General features: G+C 55.7%; 7 protein-coding genes across 7 annotated transcripts; 2 read left to right on the top strand and 5 right to left on the bottom strand.

Moving 5' to 3' along the window:
* Positions 1-339: 339 nt before the first annotated feature.
* On the top strand, positions 340-1,544 carry BXZ73DRAFT_74622 (uncharacterized protein; the record flags this gene model as incomplete). The annotated part of the gene is made up of 4 exons (XM_048022060.1): positions 340-448; positions 506-682; positions 733-1,337; positions 1,392-1,544. 4 exons carry the CDS (start codon positions 340-342, stop codon positions 1,542-1,544), a joined length of 1,044 nt encoding a protein of 347 aa, XP_047881605.1.
* Positions 1,545-1,583: 39 nt separating this feature from the next.
* BXZ73DRAFT_97759 (uncharacterized protein) lies at positions 1,584-3,200 on the bottom strand (the record flags this gene model as incomplete). Its single annotated transcript, XM_048027480.1, has 7 exons — positions 1,584-1,610; positions 1,876-2,047; positions 2,106-2,206; positions 2,253-2,394; positions 2,446-2,555; positions 2,614-2,864; positions 2,930-3,200. The coding sequence occupies 7 exons, from the start codon at positions 3,198-3,200 to the stop codon at positions 1,584-1,586; spliced, it is 1,074 nt and encodes a 357-aa protein (XP_047881604.1).
* Positions 3,201-5,394: 2,194 nt separating this feature from the next.
* BXZ73DRAFT_87961 (uncharacterized protein) lies at positions 5,395-6,638 on the bottom strand (the record flags this gene model as incomplete). Its single annotated transcript, XM_048024783.1, has 6 exons — positions 5,395-5,554; positions 5,621-5,721; positions 5,777-5,921; positions 5,986-6,112; positions 6,259-6,399; positions 6,452-6,638. 6 exons carry the CDS (start codon positions 6,636-6,638, stop codon positions 5,395-5,397), a joined length of 861 nt encoding a protein of 286 aa, XP_047881603.1.
* A 963-nt stretch (positions 6,639-7,601) lies between these two features.
* Positions 7,602-8,222, bottom strand: BXZ73DRAFT_97757 (uncharacterized protein; the record flags this gene model as incomplete). Its single annotated transcript, XM_048027479.1, has 1 exon — positions 7,602-8,222. The coding sequence occupies one exon, from the start codon at positions 8,220-8,222 to the stop codon at positions 7,602-7,604; it is 621 nt and encodes a 206-aa protein (XP_047881602.1).
* Positions 8,223-8,540: 318 nt separating this feature from the next.
* On the top strand, positions 8,541-9,742 carry BXZ73DRAFT_97756 (uncharacterized protein; the record flags this gene model as incomplete). The annotated part of the gene is made up of 4 exons (XM_048027478.1): positions 8,541-8,649; positions 8,707-8,883; positions 8,934-9,535; positions 9,590-9,742. The coding sequence occupies 4 exons, from the start codon at positions 8,541-8,543 to the stop codon at positions 9,740-9,742; spliced, it is 1,041 nt and encodes a 346-aa protein (XP_047881601.1).
* A 175-nt stretch (positions 9,743-9,917) lies between these two features.
* Positions 9,918-12,933, bottom strand: BXZ73DRAFT_87955 (uncharacterized protein; the record flags this gene model as incomplete). The annotated part of the gene is made up of 7 exons (XM_048024781.1): positions 9,918-10,179; positions 10,238-10,338; positions 12,082-12,226; positions 12,292-12,336; positions 12,423-12,510; positions 12,550-12,693; positions 12,747-12,933. 7 exons carry the CDS (start codon positions 12,931-12,933, stop codon positions 9,918-9,920), a joined length of 972 nt encoding a protein of 323 aa, XP_047881600.1.
* A 4,600-nt stretch (positions 12,934-17,533) lies between these two features.
* On the bottom strand, positions 17,534-18,986 carry BXZ73DRAFT_87954 (uncharacterized protein; the record flags this gene model as incomplete). The annotated part of the gene is given in 8 exon segments (XM_048024780.1): positions 17,534-17,575; positions 17,606-17,988; positions 18,011-18,012; positions 18,032-18,147; positions 18,202-18,603; positions 18,696-18,730; positions 18,787-18,886; positions 18,942-18,986. The coding sequence occupies 8 exon segments, from the start codon at positions 18,984-18,986 to the stop codon at positions 17,534-17,536; spliced, it is 1,125 nt and encodes a 374-aa protein (XP_047881599.1).
* Positions 18,987-19,024: the final 38 nt, after the last annotated feature.

Below are 19,024 nucleotides of genomic sequence, written 5' to 3'. Positions count from 1 at the left end.
GCTTATCAGGCGCCGCAGTACTACGGGCCGGCCGGAGCCGGTCCACGAGTTCAAGGACGCTCTCGGCCAACTTCAAGTCCAATTCCAACTCTCGTATTCATCCTCTCCCGCTTTGCCATGTCTGATACCTCGGGCTCTCTAGGCGCAAAAATGGTCGACAGGCGTCTTGAATCCTCTTCAAGGTCCGCCACAATCCGTACTTCGCCCACTCGACGCCCCCGGAGGGCAAGAGGGCACTCTTACTCTACTAGCAGGCGATCCATCGCTTTGCGCTTCAACCTATGGCTCTCTGGACTTCTCCCTGGCTTTCTGCGGCCCTGTCTAGCCCCAATCTCTTTGATGTCTCTGCTTTGCCTCGTCTACTGCACTCTGAGTCTCGCTCTGTTTTCTGGGTTCCTGACCACAAGTCTATCTACAAGACTGTTGGGCACGTCTCTGCCGCCACAAGGTATGTCCACCTATATTCGCGGCTTCTTCTCGCTAAGTACGGCTCTTTGGAACGCAGAATCCACTTCTCTGGCGCACCTGTTGTCCAAGGCTTCTCCTCTCCTCTCCCCACCTACCTCGCTTGATCCCAACGTCCTCTCCACTAAATTTGACGAAAATCCGCCACTCTCTGCTTGCTTGTGGATCACTGAAGACGAAGTAGAGCTGGTACCACGTTGGGCAGAACGGTGGACAGGTGCGTCGCGCTCCCTTCGCTCTCGTTCCCCTCTCCATGCCTCCCACCAGGCCCCATAAGCCTCCTCATCGCCACCCCAAGCCCCCGCGGCTCCGCCCGACACAAGGCCCTCCTCTCCGCCCTCTTCCTCGCCCAGAAACGGCACCCCTCCCTCCGGCGGACCCTCGTCGCGCACGTCCTGCACGCGCCCCCGTCCGCCGAGCCGCACCCGAACGCGCTCCTCAACCTCGCGCGCCTCCTCGCGCCGAGCGCGACCGTCGCGCTCTTCCCCGCGAACCTCTCCGCCGCCGCGCCGCCCAAAACGCTCTTCCGCTCGCTCTCGGGCCCCCTCCCTCACACGGACGCGAACGCTCACCGAACGGGGGGCGATGCGACGGCGACGGTGCTCACGCGGCGCGGGCGCGCGTCGTTCCCGTTCGCGGCGGGCGCGCCGCTCGTCCTCCCGCGCGACGCGCCGACGTGGTGCACGGAGCGCTTCTTCGGCGGCGGCAGCGGCGGGGATGGAGGGGCGCGCGAGCGCGAGTGGGAGCAGTGTCTGTGGCAGGTCTGGCTTGCGGCGTTTGGGGAGGTCGGGGTGCGCCAGACGCAGGGGTGGACGGCGCTCGGTCGATCGGAGGAGACGCGAGCTGGGGAGCGGCAGGAAGGCGGGATGGCGGTGAGTGCTCCGTGCTTTTCTCATGCGTCGTCGCGAGCTCATGAGACGCGGTAGGAGAGGCTGCAGGAGAGGCTGGTGGGTAGATTCAGGAGCGAGACGTGCGCGCTGGCGATCCGGCGATTCTCGGCTTTGCGAGACCTGGAGAGCAGCGTGGATACCAAGAGGATGCGGTGGCTGAAGCGCACGTGTCGGTCGTGGATGTCATAATGTACGTCTCTGAGAGCCTCATGATTAGTGGTGCGGAATTTATGTGGGCATCGTGAACTCCGCCGTCTTTTGGCGGACTTCAGCCACGCAGGATATTTCCTACAGAGTTGTGATACATTTGCTGGGTACATAAGCCGCAAGGAGGGCATGGACTAGTATGGGAGAACACGGAGGGGAATGGGAGTTTATAGGCGTTGTTTCTACAACCTTCGGGCCTTCATCAAAAGTAAGTACCGCAGTATTCGCATCTGTAATTATCATCCGGACATCCTCGCGGGCACGTTCTCATCTCTGATGTAACGGTATGAACAACAGGAAGCGGAGGCTTTACATTGAGCTTCATGATGAGCTTCATGATGAGCGAAGATAGAATATCGTGGGCGCCCCGCGGGAGGTCGCCATCTTCCATGGACTTGATCAACACCGGAAGTCGCGTCTGAATGCCTTGATCCTTGATGTTCGCGTGCAAATACTCCAACTCAACGATTCTGATCTCGTCGTATCTGCCAATTCAGATTGTAAATGCGACGGGTTGCTGAGACACGGCGCGAAGCAACGTACAAGGATGTGAAGTGGGAGAACACTTCCTCAAGAATATTGCGCGGGGACAGTTTTGATTTGATTGCTTCCACAGTCTTCGTCTTCAACACCTCAATGTTGTACTATTAGGAGTTAGCCAACGGGATTGCGTGGAAAATAACCACGCACTTCGTGAGCCAAGCGGTACATTGACTTGGGAGAGCACAAGGGGATGCCCGACTTAGTCTCCAAGACCCGCAATCTTTGCTGGGACTTCAGAGGCGCAAAGTTGATGACATCCATGTACGCCCAAAATAAAAATGCCTTGAAACTGCGCACAATCTCGGTACCATCATTTTTTGACGGAAGGGTGAGAACTCACGTCGTATGGGCGATGTGCTCCACATAAACAACGCGACCCGGCTTGCTAAGGGAAAAGACACCGTTATCCCTGCCTGCGCTATCCGCCGCCTCGTCGCTTTTGATCTCAGCCTATGGGGTACAAACAAAATTAGTCGGACTCACCTACGCCCAGAGGACATGAACATACCGTTGGAGATTCAGGTCGCATTTCCTTACTTAATGGCAGCTTCGCGCGAACGCCATGCAAAAGATCCGTCTCAGCTGGGGAGGTCTTATTCTCCGCCGCTTCGGTTGAGAGCTTGTTTGCATCATGAGATTCGTCGTCTTCGAGATCGCTGTCCTCGCAATACTCGTATTGGTCCGTCGCAGAAGCGCGGGTGGAGGGGAAGGGCGCGTCCATGTCTGACAAGCCACTCTCCGAAAATCCGCTGGAGAACACTAATATCAGTCACATCAGCACTGATTATAGTATGGCAGGTAACAAGAACGAGAGAGGCACATACTGAGCTTGAAATGATCTGTCGTCCGATGTATGAACGGACTGCTTACGAACAGCGGCAGGGGCGTGTCGACTATTCCGCCCTCGCGCCGGCGCGAGAAAGCAAAGAACTTGAGGTCTTCAAACTGCTGGCCGGATAGACTCGCTAGAAGAGTCGCGCGCTGTACCTCGTCTCTTGTGGGTGATGGGGTGGGCCGTGCGAGCATCGACGCTTGAGCCAAAGGCTGCGACGAATGGCCTCGCTCGTCTTTTGCTTTGCGCGTGGAAGAGCTCATGGTGGTGTTGGGCCGGAGGGATTACGGAGTGAACGGAGAATATAACAGGCGCAGGAACGGTTGCTCCTCCTCCATTTCGAAACTTATAATCCTTTGCGCTACCGCAGCACGCTGGCGGTGGGAAGTTTCACTCAGACGAGCATCGACGCATTGGAAATTCATACGAATTCGCACGTACTGATGGATCCTCAAAGCACCTAGCGGCCCGGAGAAGCCTGTGCCTCCGTTGAGAATATGGGATCGTGGGCGTTCTAAAAATTATCAACGTACTCTCATGAACACCATATGCGAAGACAATGAACATACATTCATGTGTAAAACAGGTCGAAGAGAAACATGAGCGTTGCACGGACAACTACAGCAGACGCAACGGAATCGCGAAGCCTGCCTATGTACTTTCACCACTTCAAAAGTTGCAGTTGCAGTTGCAGCACCTGTACTGAGACCCGCTACATCCTCGAGGGCACTTTTTAAGGTTTGGGTCACTGGGCTGGGAACGAGGCCCATTGATGATCTTGAGGAGGAGTGACGACAGGATGTCACAAGCGCTTTCCGGCAGCTCGTCGTCCTGCATCGAACGGATCCACACTGGAAGACGTGCTTGGATACCGCTATCCTTGATGTTTGCATGCAAGTACTCGAGCTCCATGTCCTTGATGTCGTCGTATCTGCATGCAAGCATAGTCAGCACACCACTCACATCAAGCTAATCAAACATGGACGTACAGCGATGTGAAGTGAGAGAATACTTCTTCGAGGATGTTGTGCGGTGACAGCTTCGACTTAATGTCATCCAACGCCTTCGTCTTGAGCACATCCACATTGTACTGTGTTCGCGGTCAGATATGAGATCGCGTACGAGTCAAAATGTGAAGGGCGTACTTCATCCGCAAGACGATACATTGATTTTGGGGAACATGTTGGAATGTGTCCTTGCTTTGGCGACACTTGCTGAGATCTGAGTGGGGCGAATTCCACCTCGTCCATGTACGTCCAGATGACGAAAGCTTTAAGGCTGAACAGAGTCAGATCGTTTGCATCTCGATCGAGGCTGTCTTTGCGTGCGACTCACGTCTTGTACGCACTGTGAACAACGTAGACGACACGGCCGGGCTTGCTGATGGTCTTACTTTCGTCTGCAGTCGATCCACGTTCCTCGGCGCGATCGGCCGTTTCCAAGTCGTCGGCCTCAGCTGCAGTCTCCTGCCGAGTAACACATCTGTCAGAGATGGAAACTGCACAAGGCTACTACGACACATGCCTCGGACACCATTTTGCTTGCTCGTGGTAGTTTCACTCCGATGCCCTTCAGCAGGTCGGAGTTTTCGGACTCATCCTTCGGCAGCGTGTCGTCCTCACCATCCTCATCGTCCTCCAGATCGCTGTCTTCGTAGTAGCCATACCCGGTCGTGCTGGACGACCGCGAGGTCGGATACGGAGCGTCCATGTCGGAGATCTTGTTCTCCGCGTATCCGCCAGAGAACACTACTCAATGCGTCAGCGCATGCGCGCCATGCTCGAGGAGAGAGAGGACGCACTGAGCTCGAAGTAGTCCGTTGTACGATGGATCAGTGTGCTGTTAGCGAAAAGCGGGAGAGGAGCGTCGACGACGACGTGTTCGCCGTCGTTGTGGCGCCGCGAGAAGGCGAAGAACTTGAGGTCCTCGAACGGCTGGCCGGTGAGACTCGCGAGAAGCGCCGCGCGCTGCACGTCAACCCGAGGCGTGGAGGCCGACGACATGAGCGGGGCGGGTCTACAGGGAGGGGAGAAGCTTGGGCTTGCTGCGACTTGGACGGGCCCGGACTTGCCCTTTCTTCTTGCCTTCATCATATTGAAGCGTCGAGAGCGGGGGGCGTGGGCAGCGTTGGAAGAGAGGTAGACCATTTAGCGGGATCTACAAACATCCATAGATAAAGGTCGCCCCGGGCCGCCCCAGCACACACGTAGGACATGTGATGCATGCAGAGCTCCGGTTCTGAGCCAGTGTGCCGTAAAATGATGCTCGAGAAGGAAACGTGGAGTACGCACCTATGTTGGAAGGCATCCCACGCAGTAGTGATCGCCCGCATTACGGGCCGAACAGATACCGCAGCACAGGGATTCAAAAAGGATGGATCAGACATGCGGTGCTGGAAAACGGCAGAGCTACGTCGACTGAACAGCGTGTGACCAAGCTTTTCAAAACCGTGTGCGCTCATGCGCAGCCCAACAACGCTGACACAACTCCCGCTGCTCCTCTTGGTAGCTCTCCCTTCTCCATGGCTTCGATCCACGAGGGCAGGCGTCTCCGGATGGTCTCTTGGTTCATGCAGGTGCGAAGAAATTGTATCTCGATGTTGCGAACATCAGGATATCTGAGAAAATCGATCTCGTTAGTCAACTTTCTGTTGCGGGAGAAAGAATACACAGCGAATACACACAGCATCGTGAAATTGGATAAGAGTTCTTCGAGGATGTTCTCGTGCGTGAGCTTGGAGCGGATGTCGTTGAGAGCGAGCTCCTTCAGCCTCGGGACATCGTACTGCGCGACGGTTAACATCCTCGAAGGCATATCAAGCAAAGCAGATCACACATACTCTATGAGCGAGACGATACATGGATTTTGGGGAGCAGAACGGCGCGTTGTACGCGTTCTGTTCTGTGGGCAACATCTTCTGCTGTGACTTGAGCGGAGCGAAATTGATCTCCTCGTAGTAGGCCCAGAAGATGAACGCTTTGAGGCTAACGAGGAACAGACCAACGTTGGGGGGTGCTGAACGTTGACGGAGAAAAATGCTTCACTCACGTATGGTACGCAACGTCCTCCACATGGACCACGCGACCCGGTTTTCTGATAGCTGCGACATTCCGACCTATGCCAGAGCCCTCCTCTTTGTGCTCTTTGCCGTCGTCCGAGTTTTCATCCTGGGATACTTCATAAGCATTTGAGTACTGAGCATAGCGCCTGCAGACCCTACCTTAACGTTGCCTTTTCCGCCTGCCGATGGGTCGACCTTGACTCCTGCGCGTGCGAGAAGGGGATCGTGCTCCACGTGCTCACCCGAAGGCCCTCCCTCACCCCCCTCGAAATCGTCTTCGTCTTCGTCTTCGAGATCACTGTCGGAGGCATAGTCGTACATGTCCGAACTGGAGGAACGCGTCGACGGGAATGGGGATTCCATCTCCACAATACCACCCTCTGCGAAACCCGTAGAAAGGACTGCGTAGAGCCTGTCAGGAAACCCCCGGCCAATCGAAACAACGAAACTCACCAAATTTGAAGTGGTCCGTAACCTTGTGTAGCAGCCCACTGTTGGCTAGCAACGGAAGCGGCTTGTCGACGACGCCGGTGTAGGATCGGCGGGAGAAAGCCCAGAACTTGATGTCCTCAAACGAACGTCCGGAGACACTTGCGAGCATGGCTGCCCTCTGGACTTGGTCTCGGGTCGCGGACGCCATGGAGAGAGGTAGTACTTCGGGTCGCTGGCTCTTATTGGCCTTCGCGGGGTCACCGTCGCGGGGCCCAGGTGAGTTCATCGGAATGTGGTGGAAGCCAGCCAGAGTGGGAGAGGAGCTGGCAATCTTACGTCCTTTCTTGGTCCTCCCAGGTACGTTCATAGTATCCCCTTGTCCCTTCTTGCTTTTTTTCTTCTTCTTGGGCGGGAGAGAGGCAACATCAGGATCGGACATGCCGAGCGACAATGTGGGGCGCGGAAGGACGCTGATTGCGGGACGGCTTTATAGCACAGGAGTGGGGACTTCAGTGCGAGTCGTAGAAGCCCACTTACCGCAGCACCGGCCGGCGATAAACTGAATTGCAGACTTCCAGGAAATTCTTCGGAGATCCCGCCAGGTTTGTGCACTGGTCGGTAATAATACGGTTGCCTTGAGTCAGTGATTCCATGTTGACTTTGAACCTCGATGAGGTGAGCCGCAACAACTTCCACTTGTCTTGCAGGTTGACATAGCAAGCGATGAACATTTTAAAGGCAAGGGCAGGAAACAACCATGAGGCCGAAGCTTGCGTGTGCGGAGTAGCATGACTACTCGCATGGGGGATTTCATGGTGGAAGACGGTGGCTCGAGCGACGAACATCTTGAGTCTGGCCGGTGGTCGGCACGACCGCGCGGCGAGGCGCGGCGCCACGCATGACGATGAATCACGTGGTCGTCATTGACTGCCATGCCTTGGCAGGCCTCAGTTACCTCAGTACTCAGTCTCCACAGGGCAGCCCTTCTATCAGAGGAGTCACTCGTGCTTAAACGTATAGACCCTCGCCTTGCTCGCCGGTCTTTTCTGTCTACACAGTTGTATGCACTGCGTGTGCTGCATGGACATCGGCAAACTTTCATCATATGGATACTAGCTTTATAAGTTTATCTACTTCAAGCGCGTTGCCTACCAATTACCGGTTTCAGTCCTCACGTTTTGTCCTTAAAATCGTCCTTCGCCTTCCGGCTCAGATCCTCAGCTTTTCTCGACTTCTCTTCGAGCACTTTCATCACGTCGTCGTAAGTTTCTTGCGCCAACTTCTTCGCATCCTCCCCATGCTCACGTGACAGCTTCACCAAGACTTCCACGTCCGGAACGCGCTTCAACACATCCTCACCTCCTGGCATCGATCGCACCCAGGTCCGAAGACCCTCCCATCCCCGCTCCGGCGGCCGCCCACCCTGCTCCTCCGCCTCATGAGCCTTCGCGCGGACGTATTCAACGAGCTCCCTCATCTTCGCTTCGTCTTTCGTGATATCGCCGTCGGCCGCCTCCTTGATCTTCCCAAAAACCTCTTCCACGCCTCCGTGACCTTGCCCCAAAGCGATGAAGTTGTCGGCGTTGTCGGAAAGGATTTGCTTCACCTCGGGAAGCTCATCAAGGGATTGGCCGTACGTTTTCATCGCCTCATTCCACGCTTGCTCTGAGTGCGACTTGGTCATTTTGCGGATCTCCGTGGTCTTCGACTGCATCAAGTCTTGGGCCTGGCTCACGCTCTCCTGCGAGAAGCCCTTGAAGAAGATCTCGTGGATCTGCATATGTACATTCATGAAGGCTAGTACTACGGGCCGGCCCGCGGGTTCGGGGACGCTTGCAGGCAAGCTTCAAGTCCAATTCCAACTCTCACATTCATCCTCTCCCGCTTTGCCATGTCTGATACCCCGGGCTCTCTAGGCGCAAAAATGGTCGACAGGCGTCTTGAATCCTCTTCAATGTCCGCCACAATCCGTACTTCGCCCATTCGACGACCCCGGAGAGCGAGAGGACACTCTTACTCTAGTAGGCGATCCCTCGCTTTGCGCTTCAACCTGTGGCTCTCTGGACTTCTTCCTGGCTTTCTGCGGCCCTATCTAGCTCCAATCTCTTTGATGTCTCTGATTTCCCTCGTCTACTGCACTCTGAGTCTCGCTCTGTTTTCTGGGTTCCTGACCACAAGTCTATCTACAAGACTGTTGGGCACGTCTCTACCGCCACAAGGTATGTCCGCGTATATTCGCGGCTTCTTCTCGCTAAGCACGGCTCTTTGGAACGCAGAGTCCACTTCTCTGGCGCACCTGTTGTCCAAGGCTTCTCCTCTCCTCTCCCCACCCACCTCGCTTGATCCCAACGTCCTGTCCACTAAGCTGGACGAAAATCCGCCACTCTCTGCTTGCTTGTGGATCACTGAAGACGAAGTAGAGTTGGTACCACGTTGGGCAGAACGGTGGACAGGTGCGTCGCGCTCCCTTCGCTCTCGTTCCCCTCTCCATGCCTCCCACCAGGCCCCATAAGCCTCCTCATCACCACCCCAAGCCCCCGCGGCTCCGCCCGACACAAGGCCCTCCTCTCCGCCCTCTTCCTCGCCCAGAAACGGCACCCCTCCCTCCGGCGGACCCTCGTCGCGCACGTCCTGCACGCGCCCCCGAACGCCGAGCCGCACCCGAACGCGCTCCTCAACCTCGCGCGCCTCCTCGCGCCGAGCGCGACCGTCGCGCTCTTCCCCGCGAACCTCTCCGCCACCGCGCCGCCCAAAACGCTCTTCCGCTCGCTCTCGGGCCCGCTCCCTCACGCGGACGCGAACGCTCACCGAACGGGGGGCGAGGCGACGGCGACGGTGCTCACGCGGCGCGGGCGCGCGTCGTTCCCGTTCGCGGCGGGCGCGCCGCTCGTCCTCCCGCGCGACGCGCCGACGTGGTGCACGGAGCGCTTCTTCGGCGGCGGCGGCGGGGACGGGGGCGCGCGCGAGCGCGAGTGGGAGCAGTGTCTGTGGCAGGTCTGGCTCGCGGCGTTTGGGGAGGTCGGGGTGCGCCAGACGCAGGGGTGGACGGCGCTCGGTCGATCGGAGGAGACGCGGGCTGGGGAGCGGCAGGAAGGCGGGGTGGCGGTGAGTGCTTCGTGCTTTTCTCAGGCGTCGTCGCGAGCTCATGGGACGCGGTAGGAGAGGCTGCAGGAGAGGCTGGTGGGCAGATTCCGGAGCGAGACGTGCGCGCTGGCGATCCGGCGATTCTCGGCTTTGCGAGACCTGGAGAGCAGCGTGGATACCAAGAGGATGCGGTGGCTGAAGCGCACGTGTCGGTCGTGGATGTCATAATGTACGTCTCTGAGAGCTTCATGATCAGTGGTGCGGGAATCATGTGGGCATCGTGAACTCCGTCGTCCTCTTGTGATGCAGTTCTTCGAGCACACAAGCCGCATGGACTACCATGGGAGGACGTGGAAAGCAACGGACGTTTACATGCGCCATTTCTACAGCCTTCAGGAGTACATCAGAAGTAAGTACCGCAGTTTCTGCATGTGTAATTCGCAGCCGAGCATCCGTTCGGGCACTTCTTGAGTTTTGGGTCACTGGGCTGGGGAAGAGGCCCATTGATGATCTTGAGGACGAGCGAAGACAGGATGTCACAGGCGCTTTCCGGCAGCTCGTTGCCCTGCATCGAACGGATCCACGCTGGAAGACGTGCTTGGATGCCGCTGTCCTTGATGTTTGCATGCAAATACTCGAGCTCCATGTCCCTGATGTCGTCGTATCTGCATGTAAGCATAGTCAGCACGCGACTTAAAACAAGCTAGTCAAACATGGACGGACAGCGATGTGAAGTGAGAGAAGACTTCTTCGAGGATATTGTGGGGTGACAGCTTCGACTTGATGTCATCCAATGCTTTCTTCTTGAGAACATCCACATTGTACTGCGTTCGCGGTCAGATTTGAGATCGCATACGAGTCAAAATGGGAAGGGCATACTTCATCCGCAAGACGATACATTGATTTTGGCGAACATGTTAGAACGCGTCCCTGCTTTGGCGATACTTGCTGAGATCTGAGCGGGGCGAATTCTACCTCGTCCATATACGTCCAGATGACGAAAGCTTTGAGCCTGAACAAAGTCAGATCGCTTGCATGCTGCCGTTGCGTGCGACTCACGTCTTATACGCATTGTGAACAACGTAGACCACACGACCGGGCTTGCTGATGGCCTTGCTTTCCCCTGCAGTCGATCCACGTTCCTCAGCACGAACGGTCGTTTCCAAGTCGTCTACCTCAGCCACAGCCTCCTGCTACGTGACACACCTGTCAGAGATGAAAACTGCACAAGGCTGCTGCGACACATACCTCGGATACCATTTTGCTTGCTCGTGGCAGCTTCACTCCGATGCCCTTCAGCAGGTCGGAGTTTGCGGACTCATCCTTAGGCAGCGTGTCGTCCTCACCGTCCTCATCGTCCTCCAGATCGCTGTCTTCGTAGTAGCCATACCCGGTCGTGCCGGACGACCGCGAGGTCGGATACGGAGCGTCCATGTCAGAGATCTTGTTCTCCGCATATCCGCCAGAGAACACTACTTGATGCATCAGTGCATGCGCGCCATGCTCGAGGAGAAAGAAGACGCACTGAGCTCAAAGTAGTCCGTTGTACGATGAATCAGTGCGCTGTTAGCGAAAAGCGGGAGGGGAGTGTGAACGACGACGTGTTCGCCGTCGTTGTGGCGCCGCGAGAAGGCGAAGAACTTGAGGTCCTCGAACGGCTGGCCGGTGAGACTCGCGAGAAGCGCCGCGCGCTGCACGTCAACCCGAGGCGTGGAGGCCGACGACATGAGCGGGGTGGGTTTACTGGGAGGGGAGAAGCTTGAGCTTGCTGTGGCTTGGGCGGGCCCGCACTTGCCCTTCTTTTTTGCCTTCATCATATCGAAGCGTCGCGATGAGAGCGGGTGGCACAGACAACGTTGCAGGAGTGGAGTAGACCATCTAGCAAGAGTTGCAGACATCTATAGATAAAGCTCGCTCCACGGCTGCCGCAGCACACATAGAGGACATGTGATGGGTGCAGAACTTCGGTGTTCAACAGTTGTGCCGTAAGATGACGCTCGAGAACTTGGAAACGCGGAGTACGCACCTATGTCGGAAGGCGTCCCACGCAGTAGTGCTGAACACCTGCATTACGGGCCGAACGACTACCGCAGCAGAGATACAAGAAGAACGGATCGGACATGCGGCGTTAGAGTAGTACGGCGGAGCTACGTCGATCGACCGAGCTTTCCGAAATCACGTTCACTCACGCACAGCCCAACAACGCTGACACAACTCCCGCTGCTCCTCTTGGTAGCTCTCCCTTCTCCATGGCTTCGATCCACGAGGGCAGGCGTCTCCGGATGGTCTCTTGGTTCATGCAGGTGCGAATAAATTGTATCTCGATGTTGCGAACATCAGGATATCTGAGAAAGTCGATCTTGTTGATCAACTTGCTGTTGCGGAAGAAAGAATACATGGCGAATACGCACAGCATCGTGAAACCGGAGAAGAGCTCTTCGAGGATGTTCTCGTGCGTGAGCTTGGAGCGGATGTCGTTTAGAGCGAGTTCCTTCAGCCTCGGGATATCGTACTGCTTGACGGTTAACATCTTCAAAGGCATATCAAGCAAAGCAGATCACACATACTCTATGAGCGAGACGATACATGGATTTTGGGGAGCAGAACGGCGCGTTGTATGCGTTCTGTTCTGTGGGCAACATCTTCTGCTGTGACTTGAGCGGAGCGAAATTGAGCTCCTCGTAGTAGGCCCAGAAGATGAATGCCTTGAGGCTAATGAGAAACAGATCAACGTTAGAGGGTACCGAAAGTTGACTGAAGAAAATAGCTTGACTCACGTATGGTACGCAACGTCCTCCACATGGACCACGCGACCCGGCTTTCTGATAGTTACGACATCCCGACTGATGCCAGAGTCCATCTGTTTGTGTTCTGCGCTGTCGTCCGAGTTTTCGTCCTGGTATAGTACGTTATAAGCATTTGAGTACTGAGCATAGCGCCTGCAGACCCTACCTTGACGTTGCCTCTTCCGCTCACCGATGGGCCGAGCTTGACATCTACGCGTGCAAGAAGGGTATCATGCTTGGTGTGCTCACCCGAAGGCTCTCCCTCGAACTCGTCTTCGTCTTCGAGATCACTGTCGGCGCCATAGTCGTACATGTCCGACCTGGAGGACCGCGTCGACGGGAACGGGGCCTCCATCTCCACAACATCACCCTCTGCAAAGCCCGTAGAAAGAACTGCGGAGAGCCTGTCGGCGAAAGGCTAACCCAATCGAAAGGACGAGACTCACCAAACTTGAAGTGGTCCGTAACCTTGTGCAGCAGCCCACTGTTGGCGAGCAACGGGAGCGGCTCGTCGACGACGCCGGTGTGGGACCGCCGGGAGAAAGCCCAAAATTTGATATCCTCAAACGAACGTCCGGAGACACTTGCGAGCATTGCTGCCCTCTGGACTTGGTCTCGGGTCGCGGACGCCATGGAGAGAGGGAGTATTTCTGGTCGCGAGCTCTTCTTGGCCTTTGCTGGGCCACGGTCGTCGTATCCAGTGGAGTTCATCGGGAGAGTGAAGATGTGGATGGGTTGGGTTATGCAAAGACGACGGGAAGAAGGAAGCGACGTGAATTAATGCGGGATCGGAAGCATCGACACTGGGTACACGTTGTGAGGCTACCGCAGCACGCCTTCCATGGGTCGCGGGCGAGTTGTAAAAAAAAAATATTCACACCATTGTGAGCATATTTATTGCTACGATACCGCTTCATGTGAGCTGCAATGCCATGGGCTTGACGAGTCTGACGAGGCTTCAGTCAGGTTGGGCGCTTCGAGGGTATTCCGGAGGTGCAGTAACAGAGCGTGGAGGTCGTAGAGAGAGTCGGTAAAATCAGAATGCGTACGTGTATTGCTGGACGACAGCGAGAAGGATGAGTCGAAGGGAAATATTGGAGAATGTCCGAGGCGCCACTCAGGCGAGCGAAAGCCCTGGTGGGCTGCCCGGCCGCACGGACCGCCCAGCCGCTGGAATCGTCAAAGTTTAGAACTTCGTCTCGGATGTACTCTACTGTGTCACTATCGGTCTATGCTCCCATTCTCTGCATCCCTGGCATGTCCAAGCGACGCGACTGAAGTCGAAGACCCCAGGCCCCACTGCAACTGATTTACCACCCTTGAAGTGATGACGCTGTCCGGGTGTGGGCGTCGTTTTGTAGAAGAATTTGTTTGGAATCTGGGGACTTTTCGAGGGAATTTCGTGCGTTGTCATTCCAATCTTCCTCCAAGCATCACTTCGTCGTATCGCGGCCTATGTAAAGGGGCTCTGGACTGGGATCAATCCCTACGACATAAACGCGTTCACGAGATTTCTCTCCCTACTACAAGGTTCCTTCCCGTTTGCTCCTCCATGAACCAACCTCCGCGATTTTCATGCTCGTGCACTCGCGCTACGATATATCTCGTACGCTTGTGCCAGGGGAGATGTTCACGTGGGAGGTGCCGCGCCGAGTCAGGCTCGCGGTGTCTAAGTGCGCATACGAATGACGGTTGGAGGAAGGTTCTGCGCACTCGAGGCGCAAGGCAGTACTATATCGTAGATACAGTATTCGCTCGGATAACTTGAACGGAGCGACGAGGTTACGATAGCTAGAGCAACGTTTGTATACGTACATCAGGAGTGAAATCGGCCGCAATGCATCAACTGTAATTATGGCCTCGGGCACATCGATAAACAGCGGCGTTGTATAGGTTACCGCCGCCGCATCCATATGGACAATTCTTCGTAGCGCTGCCCTTCACAACAATCGATGATACGATTTCGTGCGCGTTTTCAAGGAGTTCGCCATCTTGCATAGACTTGATCCAAGCGGGGAGTTGAGCCTGCACTTTCGTGTTTTGAATGTTCGCGAGCAAGAACTCCTGCTCTATGGTCCTGATCTCGTCGTACCTGTGACCATATCGAGCTGTCAGGTGGCATCACTCGTTAGCAGGAGAGTTCATACAGCGATGTAAAGTGCGAGAATAGTCCTGAGAGAATGTTGTCCACCGAAAGCTTTGACTTGATGTCATCAGCAGCCTTCGTTTTGAGAGCGTCGATGTTATACTACATATGACGATTAGAATATCGGTCTGCATTAGAATGGAGAGACAACTTACCTCGTGCGCAAGACGGTACATCGACTTCGGTGAACAAGCGGGGCTGCCTTTCGCATTATCACGGAGTTGCTGTTGAGATTTCAGAGGTGCGAAGTTGATCTCGTCGAAGTATGCCCAATAAACGAAAGCCCTCATGCTTGGCGAAATATAAAATGAAAAATCCGCTACAGCAGGTACAAGAATCTCGTTACTCACGTCGCATAGGCAATGTGTTGAACGTGGATAAGCCGCCCAGGTTTGCTTGTCACTTGGGAGATGGAGCCGTGGTCGTTTGAGGAATCTGCCTGTGCCTGCGAGTCTTGCACCTTCTGGTCTGGGATATCTGATGCGGATGGCTAATATTTCCAATGAGCATCGGTTCGCAATATAACAAGGGTGAGCGTACCGCCCCTTCCGCCTCGACATCTGCAGACATTCCTTTTACAGCCCTTTGCAATGAAACGTGGAATCACTCACGCGAGATCATCTGTTTGTCCCGCACAAACAAAGCCGGAAAAGGCAGGCCGGCAACGTGCGGCGTGACGTCGCAGTCACGCGGCGGGCGTCGCCCACGCGGATGCAGACTAGCGCTGGCGAAGATCCAACGCAACAGAACACAACAGGACGACTCGAGGGCGATTGTGGGGGCAGGCGAAGCCGAGAGGAGACGGAGTGAGCCCACTGTGCACACGGATATGGCGAGGAAGTGAGCTGGATAGGCCAGACAAGTGGAGTAGTACCCACACAGCACGTGTACAAAAAGAGATTGTACTGGTGCCAAGATACGCGCACGTACTACTGCGAGACAGAATACTATGCAGCCATGACATGTGGAAATCAGCAGGAGGGGTTCGGGAGAGCGTGTATATGAGTGTGCACTAGGTAGCAAGTCTGCCGACCAAGACAGGGAGAACTAAGAATGGCGGCGAGGGCGGTGGCTACAGGAGCAGGAACGAAACAGAAAACGGACCAGATAATATCTGAAAACGCATGGGGACAGCTACGGGGGATGCTCACGAGAGGAGGAGGGCGTCACACCATGGGTGGTGGTGCTCGGGTGCACACGGTGTAAACCACGAAAGCCACGCCCGGAGGGCACCGCGGCGAGTTCGCGTGCGTCGCGCCTCGACAGGTAGGCCTCCGCAGTGATCCTGTTGCATTTACAAGCGGGTTGCGATAGGTTTGAGAGGCGGAACGGCTCACGGATGTCGGGGACGACTCTGCTGGCGCTAGCTTGATCACGGGCGCTGGTCTCATGCGTCTGCCCGACACGTGTGTATCACCACCTAAAGACATTCACCAAAAGAGTCAGAGGTGTGGTGAAGTATGGCATGAGAGCAAGTGGCAGATGCCAGAGAGCGTGCTGGCAGCCTCGGGCCCCATCGTCCAGTCTCTGCCTGTGACTGAGATGTCACGCCGCACGTTGCCGGCCTGCCTTTTCAGGCTTTGTTTGTGCGGGACAAACAAATGATCTCGCGTGAGTGATTCCACGTTTCATTGCAAAGGGCTGTAACATCACACCGACGCCCTTGAGAAATTGATCCGGTTCGTCAACGCCGTCTGCGACCGCCGGTTTCGTGGCCGAGATATGTTCGTCGAAGGGGTCGTTGTCCTCAAGATCGCTGTCTTCATAGTAATCATACTCATCCGTGGTCGACGGACGAGAAGAGGGGAAAGCGGCTTCCAAGTCAGAGACGCGGCCCTCCGCGAACCCGGCTGAGAGAACTGGAACGTTGGGTGAGTGGCGATACACCCTCCGCGAGACGCGTGGCACATCTCACTGATTCTGAAGTGATCTGTCGTCCGATTGATGAGATCACTGTTCACGAACAGCGGTAGAGGCGTCCCGACCGAGCCATCGCCCTGGCGCCGAGAGAAAGCAAAGAACTTGAGGTCTTCGAAGGCGTGGCCTGACATGCTCTCCAAAAGGGTAGCGCGATGGACCACGTCCCGGGTGAGTGACGTGGACGATACAAACGAGCGCGGAGGAGGTTGGGTCTTCGCAGCCCCTTTTGAGCGACCTTTCTTTATTTTGGTGCTCATGTTAAAGCGAGGATAGCTGAAGATTGGATCGAGCCTGGAAAAGTTGTTGGGGGATGTGGGACCGCCGAGTGGACCCGCCTGGTAAATAGGGCCTGAAGCTACCGCAGCACCACAAGAAGTTCAGATTCTGCCAGGGTGTGATATTATCAAAGAAGCCAATATGTACGTACCGATGGCGCGGAGATGCTGGATCTGGAAACGTCTGGTGATCTGCTGGTGTCATAATACAGCGTGAACTGCATCATGGCCGTTGAGGGATATCGCGCAAGGAATAAACAAGTTCTCGCCCCGTGTTCTTATCGAGGACCGATTGGGTTTTTCTGGTCCCAGAGGCAATGGGGGAAGTCTAGAGTTGGCATGGATGTAGTAGGATCATCTGTTCACGTCTGTGTCAATCGTTCAAAAGGTGGCATTGTGCTCCATGTGAGTCCATGGAGCAGATATCTAGTACCACAACACACCTGGTCGAAAGGCTGGTTCTACCCGCCATGCATCCGTATGCTAGCCCTGCACGGCTCGAGCAATCCATGTTCGAAGCCCCCCGTGAATAATAAACTTGTACTGCGAAGCTCGGACTAAGGGCCCAAGGGGTGTAAGTGCCGCGGCTTTATTATTATTATTATTTTCATTCTATCCCTATGCGTCACATATGTGAGTGCCGCGGCGCCACTGGTCTGAGTGCCCATGTCCATGGATCACGTGATCGTCAATTGCCTTATCGCATCTCGCCGTCGTGCTTAGATGGTATAGACCCTCGCCGAAGCCTCGCCTTGCTCGCCGGTCTTTTCTGTCTGCGCAGTTGTATGCACTGCGTGTGCTGCACCGACATCGGCAAACTTTCATCATATGGATACTAACTTCAACAGCTACTTCAAGCGTGTTGCCGGCTACCAACTACCATACTGAGTACTCAATGCTCCTTGACATCATCCTTCGCCTTCTGGCTCAAATCCTGAGCTTACCTCGACTTCTCTTCTGGCACTTTCGTCAGGTCGTCGTAAGTCTCCTTCGCCAACTTCTTCGCATCCTCCCCGTGCTCACACGATAGCTTCACCAAGACTTTCACGCCCGGAACATGCTTCAACGCATCCTCACCTCCTGGCATCGGTCGCACCCAGGTCCGAAGACCCTCGCTCCCTCGCTCCGGCGGCCATCCACCCTGCTCCTCCGCCTCATGAGCCTTCGCGCGGACGTATTCGACGATCTCCCTCATCTTCGCTTTGTCCTTGGTGATATCGCCGTTGGCCGCGTCTTTGATCTTCCCGAAAACTTCTTCCAGGCCTCCCCGACCTTGCCCCAAAGTCATGGCCGTGGAAGCGATGAAGTTGTCGGCGTTGTCGGAAAGGATTTGCTTGACCTCGGGAGCTTATCGAGGGATTACCCGTACGTCTTCGTCGCCTCATTCCACGCTTGCTCTGAATACGACTTGGCCATCTTGCGGATCTCCGTGGTCTTCGACTGGATCAAGTCTTGGGCCCGGCTCACGCTCTCCTGCGAGAAGCCCTCGGAGAAGATTTCGTGAATCTGCACGTGTCGTCTCCGTGCCTCACCAAGCGTTGACTTATTGATTGGACTCACCTCCTTCGTTGTCTCGCCGCAGAGCTTCTTCGCCTCTGGGTTGGACTTCGCCAACTTCTTCAGCTCCGCGTACCCGCTTCCAAGCTTTCCCATGAGTTGTGGATACTTCGAGCTCAATGAGCTTAGCGCGTCCGACCCCGCTTTCTTCCCCAACTCCTCGAGCTCGACGCTACGCTTGCAAAGCACATCAAGAATCTTCATGGCCGTGCCCATGTCCACGCTCGGTGAGTCCTTGACGATGACGTTAACCTCGTCGTAGACATCCCCAACGATACGATTCAACTCGTCCCTGTGAGAGTTATGGAGATCGTCGATGGTGTCTAACACGGCCTTGATATGAGGATGGGCCCCGGGGATGATGATGAGGTAGGACTGGGCTGCGGAACGGAGGAAGTTGAGAGCCTCGCCTCGTTCGGGTTCTTGGGCGCGTCGGCGGCGATGGTCTCTTTGGTTTTCTTGTAGTACTGCGCGGTCGTCTTGTGCGCGTCGACTACCTCCTTGACCTCGGGGAAATGGTAGAAGGCATAGACTGCACACAACCTGTGTGTGAGACCAACGGATGACAAGCAATGCGCATACACTCACCTCCAAGCAGAGCCAGTCCACCTCCTGCTGCATCCGCGGCCACGGAAGAGGAGAGAGAGGGCCTAGCCCCAGCACCTCCTGCTTCCGTTGATTGGAACCTCTGGAATGCCAGCCACGCGACGGGCAGCAAGATATTTAGGAGAGATGCCTCGAACGGTGGCCGAGTTTATGGTGGGCGACCAGCGATGGGTTGAAAGCATATGTGTAGTATGGTTTGCAGGAACAGAGACTTTATGGA

The sequence above is a fragment of the Epithele typhae genome (assembly GCF_022376455.1).
Source record: "Epithele typhae strain CBS 203.58 chromosome Unknown BXZ73scaffold_5, whole genome shotgun sequence".
Taxonomy (NCBI): domain Eukaryota; kingdom Fungi; phylum Basidiomycota; class Agaricomycetes; order Polyporales; family Epitheliaceae; genus Epithele; species Epithele typhae.
The sequence above is the reverse complement of the archived record's forward strand: the minus strand, read 5'-3'. Positions and strand labels throughout refer to the sequence as shown.